At 34.4% G+C, this 8,210-nt stretch overlaps 1 protein-coding gene across 1 annotated transcript in view; it reads right to left on the bottom strand.

Moving 5' to 3' along the window:
* Positions 1-508: 508 nt before the first annotated feature.
* Positions 509-8,210, bottom strand: part of LOC144450002 (uncharacterized) — a gene marked incomplete at its 3' end in the record, with an annotated part of 68,285 nt that continues 60,583 nt past the window's right edge. The window contains exons 61-71 of the mRNA XM_078140568.1: positions 7,819-8,073; positions 7,329-7,448; positions 6,834-6,964; positions 6,190-6,427; positions 5,033-5,161; positions 4,540-4,665; positions 4,042-4,154; positions 2,756-2,993; positions 1,739-2,214; positions 777-890; positions 509-649 (exon numbers count right to left, since the gene is read on the bottom strand). Of these exons, the coding sequence (XP_077996694.1) occupies positions 509-649; positions 777-890; positions 1,739-2,214; positions 2,756-2,993; positions 4,042-4,154; positions 4,540-4,665; positions 5,033-5,161; positions 6,190-6,427; positions 6,834-6,964; positions 7,329-7,448; positions 7,819-8,073 (2,081 nt within the window). The remainder of the gene's footprint in view (positions 650-776; positions 891-1,738; positions 2,215-2,755; positions 2,994-4,041; positions 4,155-4,539; positions 4,666-5,032; positions 5,162-6,189; positions 6,428-6,833; positions 6,965-7,328; positions 7,449-7,818; positions 8,074-8,210) is intronic.

Below are 8,210 nucleotides of genomic sequence, written 5' to 3'. Positions count from 1 at the left end.
CATCGTCAATATATATTTTGAAGTTATCAAATTCTTCTTGAATATATTCAATATGATTTCAGTTCCTGGAAATAATCCTCTTCATCGTTTTACAGAGGAATATGAATATTTAATGATATGTGTATGTAGAAAATCAGGAATATCCTTTCATTAGATGACACTGCATATGATCTTTTTCCTCAGCTTTACACGAATGATGACCTGAAGTTGAAAAGAAATGTGACCCAAGTCAAAAAATATAATGAAATAAATATAATCATAAATAAATATACTAATGTAATGATTAACGTAAATAGATTATATACATCATGATAAAGTAAAGAAAAACCTTTAATGAAGAATTTACCAAGGGATAGAAAGCAAGGCAATGAAACTAAATATACTATACAGCATTAGAGATGGCTTACATATTCACATTTTCTTACCTTTAATGGTACATATCATGCCGTGTGCCATGTTGTTGTTGTTGTTGTTGTTGTTGTTGTTGACGATGGTGATGAGGCTGATGTTGTTGTTGTTGTTGTTGTTGTTCTCGTTGCTGCTGTAGTTGTTGTTGTTCCATCAGACCCTGTCGTCTTTGAAGAGCAAATGTAAGCTCCGAGAAACTCTCTTGGTCTACAGAAGACACATCCTGGCTCCTATCTCTAGCCTGTAACAACGAGATATGAATGATATTGAATGTGCAATTGGATGTACAATTAATATCGTGAGAAAAGAAACACTTTAACTTTGTGACTATGATTCAAAGTCTCTCATAAATTATGTCTCTCTCTTACCATTTGCATGTGGATATCTCTTTCTTCTGTTCCTCGTGCAACAAACGGTCTCATGAATTCACCACGTTGTGGATGGCTTGGCTGGTAGACTGCAGGTCTCTGGATTCGGAATTCCTGAAAATGTGATAATGATTGACGGTGAAATATATGTGAAATAGTAGTAATAATAATAACAACAAGAACAACAACAATACATATCTCATATTGCAATATCAACAGTAATATTTTACAGAAGTCAGTATGATGCATATAACGGAGCCCATGACATTTGGGTTGGCATTATTATCTTGGCTGTGACTAGAGGTATAGAATATAAATATTCATTCTAAATATTCTATTACCAGAAAGCCAACATCTTATACGATGCATGTAGACAATTGAATTGAGATTTCATTCGTTGGAAAAATAACGTTTGAGCATCAAAGTTGATATGTGTGTATCTACAGTGTTCTGTATTACTTGTGCCCCTGATCCACAAAATGTCAGCTACATTCAAAATTTAACTTGATTTTATTCATTGACTCTAAAGGTCAAGGTAACGGTCAAGGGTCAAGGTCTTAAAGAAAGGGTGCGCCTGACAACACTAGTGAATATACTTATTATATATATGTAGTGCAATCGTATAATTTGTAGTGTGTTACTACAAATGTAATTAATATTTTTTTTAAGTTATACGAACTCCACAAATATTATTTGCGAATAATCTGAATTGCCCTTGAACTGCATTTCACAGAAATTGGCATCATTAAAATACTGCAAAATGCCATTGAAATACCAGAAATGGTTTGATTTGGGAGAATGACCCTTAAGGTCAATGTCACGGTCATAGATCAAGGTCTTAACAGAAAGCTAGTACCAAGTAATATAGAAATTGGTTCTTGGGAAAGTCTATCGTACTACAATTTTGATTCCTATTTGAAATTCAATCCTGTATATACATAGATGTAACTGTATTAGCATACCTCAATCTTATCTGCCCTATCCATAACCCTAGCAAGATGTTCCATCCGTCCGCCTGAATCTTCACTACTAGATCTGCTTATAGTGTCATCATAGTTCAATCTTCCGTCATGCCAGTCACCGTCATCATCTCTCGAAGGATACATATCATTCCAGTACGACATATTTTTCATCAAGTTAGAAGGTCCTTTGGCCAGGTTTCGTCGACAGCAAAACAAGACACAAATAATGACACCCACCAAGAGAACAAACCCTGCGATGCTGAGTACTATTGACATGATCAAAAATAAGTTGCTTTCTTCCGGATCAGTTGATGTATCAGGCTGGACACAAGATCTACCTCTTCCAGTAGGAGATACATCCTGGAAGCCTTCTTTGCAGTCACAGCGGAAACCACCTGTTTGGTTGTCGTCAACACACGTGGAGTTATCAGGACAGTCATGTGTAGATTCACGACTGCAAGCAGTGTCTGTATTCTCTGTTAAAGTATTTGATGAAATGTTTTTTGTTTATTAACCATATATTTGACTGTAAACGCTTCATTCTATTAGTTAATTTGCTATACAATTCGCTTCATTATTCACACAATCAATTAGCATACGTAACTGGATTACCATATGTAAATTAAATACATATATAAATTTATAAATTGATCATCCATCCTATCTTAAACTTTCTACTTTCCACCCAATACCTTTTTAAAATAAAGTACAAGGTCACATGAGAAATAGTGAGATTTGGAGATGTCATCAACTCGAGGGATCCACATGACAAAGACCATGGCTCTAGATAAACAACCAACGGGAAGCATAACTTGAACCACATAAAAAAGTAGTGATGAAAAATAAATATTTAAAAAAATCGTACCTACTAACCATATTTTGAAATTGGGCGTTACAATTAGTTTTATTTGATATAACACATACAACGATGACGTGAAAACTCAAACACACAATTCTTAAGTGATCCTTTGATGCCAGGTATAATTATACGTGACGAAATTGAGAAATAAAACTTACCTTCATAGTCCATGTCATTAAAATCACCAGTGTCATATTCAAGTGTATAATCACTGGTGACTGTAATTTTCCCTAACGACTTGTCTTGTGTTTCCTTTATTATAGATGGTATGATGTCGGCATCTTCTTTGAAGTGTAACACGTGATCTGTAATTACACTGCCAGATCTGAATCCAAGTACTTCACATCCTACATAGGTGTCACGTGTAGCTGGATCTCCAACATACACATTTCTCATCTAAAAGTCAGAAAAAAAATTGTAGTTTAAGTACGTTGTCTACGTCTTACCGACCAAGTAAATTTTAATTGGGACGTCCAGATAGTCATGTTTCTTCTCTAAAATTTATATAATTTCTCTATATTCAGTGTCTCACTGGAGAGAGCAAGGCTTTATGCAATATTAGTAGTAGGGCATTATAAACTTAATCCAATGTTAGTCTGGATTCCAACTGGGGTCTAACCACAGTCTGGTCAAATCAGTCCTGAGATGTAATTTAAAATTCATCCACAGTCAACCACACAGTCATTAACAGCATGTCTTTGTTAATCAATCACAACATTTTAACCAATAACAAAGTCCGTCATAAAGTTAGTGTTTATTGGGACAGTTATGTAATGTCCACATATGGTATAATTGTCAGCTCAGGATGCTACTTATACACTGTTTACGTCACTATAACAGCTGGCGGTTCATTGATAGGATGAACAACTTTTTGTACCAATCGAGGGGGTTTGACCAGACTAAGTTAATGTATACACAAACATTTACTTGTATATGTTGACCTTGACAATCTCTATTTATCAGTCGCATGATGATCGCTGAGGAAGCATGAAACTCCACGTTACGACTTATAACATCCATATTTTTCGGATTAAATCTTATTTCTCTCTCTCTATATATATTAATGAAATATCACGATATTGCCTGTGTGGTGGTTTCCAACATTCCCAAACTCGATTTCTTTACAAATGCTCTCACACAGTACAGTATATATGAGGTTAAATGTTTTATTACTAATATTAGTCTGGCTGTAACAAATACAAAAGTACACCATGCCAGGTTTCAATCCCAGGTTAGTGCAGTGAGGACATGAGTACTATACAGTGTCATTCTTTTGTATCAGTATATGTAAAATATCCATGCTGGGGTAAACAGTGATCAAAGTTTTGCATATATATATATATATATATATATATATATATATATATATATATATATATATATATATATATATATATACATGCGCAAAACAATAGTGTCGAGACGAAAGGTAAATGAAACTCACCGCTTCAATGAAGTATACTGCTACCTTTCTGTATTTATCAGACAGGGGGTCTTTAAGTGCTGAAGTGAAGACTTCGTTTATCACTTTTATAACACCTTTGAATGATTTTGTTTCTGTGAAATTAAAGATAGTTTTACAATACATGTTACATGATCATTAATACTTACTGCATAGGTATACCTTACACAAAGACATGTACATTGATATCTATGGAATAGAAATGTACTCAGATATAAACACACCATACATACAAACAAACAAACAAACAAACAAACAAACAAACAAACAAACAAACACACAAACAAACGTGTACATTGACATATACAGAGTACATCTTTTGACCTTATTATGTTCAAGCAAGAAGTTACAATGTTGTGTCATGATATGAGCAACATAATCGTATTCTTTTAGTAAATGTAATTCTGTACGCAATAAACTGACATCAGATTTCAGTAGGAGTTAACTTTAAATCAATATAACGTTGTTTAATATGCTTACTTATGCACTCGTCACCCTGTTTGAAATGTCCTGGTCTACACACACATTTAAAGCTACCTTCGGAGTCCAGACAATTTTCAGTTGATGAACAAGGTGGAACAGCTGAAGGTGCACATTCGTCTATGTCTGAAATGACAATATAGTGATGCATCAAAATTAAATAAAAACGTATGGCCAGCCATACACAGTTAATATTATTAATACAATGGCCCCACCAAATATCATGGCAATCGGTTCAGCGGTTTATAAGTTGTTCACACACACACACACACACACACACACACACACACACACACACACACACACACGCACACAGGCACACAGACAGACAGACAGACAGACAGACAGACAGACAGACGCCGGGCGATCCCTTTAGCACTACTGAACCTCAGTTCAGTTGTGCTAAAAATTCGATAGCCTACAGAAAATATTTTTTTATCAATGTGATAATTCCTGTAAATTCAGAAAAAGAATATTCAGAAGAATTACTTACTAGAGCACTGTCCTGATCTCTCCTTGTAATATCCTGATGCACACTCACAGGTGAACTCATCGTTTCCAGTGAACACACACTTTTCACTTTCCTTGCAATTGTGTGTACCAGCTAAACAATGATCCACGTCTATAACGAGATATAACGTTAACAGATAAGAATACACTGTGTGTGTATTGTCTAAATCACACAACCGAGGACTTACTTATTAAATATAATAAATACAAGATTTTGTGCCGTGAGGACAATTCTATATTGGAGATGGGAATTATTGACCAGGAACATTGTAAACGTTGGAATGCCCCTGGAACACTGAACGATAAAAATGTCCCTTGGATACTATAAATACATTTCAATTACTCTAGACATAAATAATGATAGAAAATATTTTTGAAACCTAATACAATTCCATTAAACTTATGCAAACAAGAAACAGAGGTGTAATCATTGGACTAGCCAGATTTATTTATAAAAGTGGTAAGAAAAGACACAATAACAGTGTAATATAGCCTCCTTTGGTTTTTTGTATAGTTATTTAAGTGTGTTATACAGTGTCTCGTATTAGTTGAATTTATTTTTATTAATTTATTAATATTATTCCTTGAATATCAGAATAATATAATGTTAGTTTGAATGTCTCTTACAGACAACTATCTAGATTTGCATTATACCGGGGATATTTGCATCTACAGTGCTGTTCGATTGTTATAATCTCCCAAGAGCATGCACAGCAACACATTACAGTACACATGAATTTGCCTTCAATTTTGGTCCTTCACTTTAATAACGGTACGTTTCTTTACACATCCTCGGACTTCAAATGCTAAAGAAACAAATCTATAGGTGCCATGAGCAGTGGGGGTTTAGAAGTAGTCAAGTTGATATGTTAATTGTCAGTTAGAAAGTACACAATTTAAGCCATTCGAATCATCAAGTCCATCTGTAATGTTTTCATTAGAAGCCAGTTTTTACTTCAGTGTGAACGAATAGCAATGCTTATCACTGTTCAATGTGTCTAGGTAACGGATCCCGCTGTGTATGTTGTGTCTCTGTTATTGTTAGTCTAGAGTTAAAATGTGTCTATCTTTGTGACAAAAATGAAATGTCTCATGAGTGAAACACCAAGCCAACATAACAAGTAAAAATAAAACATATACCTGTTGGTGATAAAGCTGATGAGTCTTCAACGATTCTTGTCTTATCTCCTATCAACACACCACCTTCTTCAAGTCCATTGTTCATTGATGTAGTGATGTCACTGATGGTCACCCCTGAATTAGCTTTAAAATTCATCACACAGTAAGTAACAGCACCGTTGTCCGAAAACTCAAACTTATGTACGGTTGTATTAAGGTAATGTTGTTCCAAACTTGATGAGGTGAACAAACTGTCAATCTGAAGTATAGAAACAGTAACACTAATGAAACAGGAACTGCCACTGTAAATACTTTTAATACTGGGACAGGTCACAACATTATAGTACATAACAAATAAAATGTAAATACATTATATTTCACATAGGGCAAAGGTTACCTAGTAATGGAGATCAGCGAGCCTAACAACTATGTCCTCAAAGAGAGATGTTCATCAGATAGTTAATCTGCTACTAGGTGAATTTTAATATGGCTTACGCTGGTGTGCAGAGGTCCGATTCAAGTAATATATTATGTTAATCATTTTCAATACATGATTGAATGGACGAGTTTTAATGGTAACAACAAAAGCAAAAAGTAGAACGATTAACTGGATTAGTCTCAATAGAAACAATACAAATCTAAGGGAAACATGTATGCATACTTACATCAGTTATAATTGTACTTGTAACATCCCTGAATACTGCAGATGATGGATTGAGTAGATCAGTGTTCGACTGTGTAAGGTCCATACCATCAACCGAAACTATTTCCAACACAATATCAAAGGAGAGAGCAGCTGTGTAAAACAAAACAAACAGTTGAAATTGTAAGACGGTGGTTCTGTTTCCTGAAAGGGATTCAAGACTGTATGCCTCTGGTCTTTGTAAAGGAATATATATATATATATATATATATATATATATATATATATATATGGTCCTGAAATGGATTCAATACTACATTGCTCTGGTCACTGAAAATGATTCAAGGCTGTGTGGCTCTGGTTTCTGAAAATGATTCGTGACACATCCTCGCTTTCCTTGCCCTACCCTTTTTAGCATTTAAGTGGCACAAGCGCTGAGATTATAAGCTATTTGACTTGCAAATGCTTACAGTAAAATTAAGCAATACACTACAATAGTCGTAGATAATTAACGTACCTTTGCATTGGCTGTTTCCATCTTTGTAATACCCTGGTGCACATTGACATACATAGCTACCAGGTGTATTGATACACTGCTCCTTCCGTTTACATGGTGAATTCAAACACTCATCGATATCTGTCAACAAAATGAAATGTATATGATGATACGTGACAACACTTACTTTATCATCAGGTTGCTTCTTATTGGATAAATCTAGCTGTATTTACGTGATGGTTAATTAATGCTTATATGTGCATTGTATATGATCTTGTATACTATTCAATTGTGGAAATGTTTAGTGTAGTGTTTACTGGATATATGTTATGCCCGATACATATATGGTGAAACCAAATGATTAAACCAAACAGAGAAACAAAATTGAAGCATCATAGTTAAATACAAAGCGTGAAATATATTAACATTGTGAACCTCGTGTTAGTAGTTCATAAGTTCCTAGATATTAATCTAAACACATCACTTGTTACTAAAAGTTGTGGTAACTTACCTGTACAGACTCCATCGTTTGATATATATCCCTCTTTACACAAACAAAAGTACGACCCTTCTGAATTATGACAGTCAGCTGTAGAGCCACATGGATTAGTCAGACACTCATTTTTATCAATGCACGTATCTGATGCATCAAGTTCAAAGCCATCGAAACACTCGCAGTAGTAAGACCCTTCCGTGTTTATACAATTTGCATTAGAAGCACAACGATGGTCAAATCTGTTATCTGTAGTCGTACACTCATTTATATCTAGAAATTATAAACATATTTATGAATTTGGTAAGGCAATACTTAATTATTCTGGTTTGATGTTTGATAGTCTTTAACAATATTTTCAAATAATACTTTGTTTCTGACCACTTCTCTTTTATCAAATGAATAAGGCT

This window comes from Glandiceps talaboti, chromosome 19 (assembly GCF_964340395.1).
Source record: "Glandiceps talaboti chromosome 19, keGlaTala1.1, whole genome shotgun sequence".
NCBI lineage: Eukaryota > Metazoa > Hemichordata > Enteropneusta > Spengelidae > Glandiceps > Glandiceps talaboti.
The sequence above is the reverse complement of the archived record's forward strand: the minus strand, read 5'-3'. Positions and strand labels throughout refer to the sequence as shown.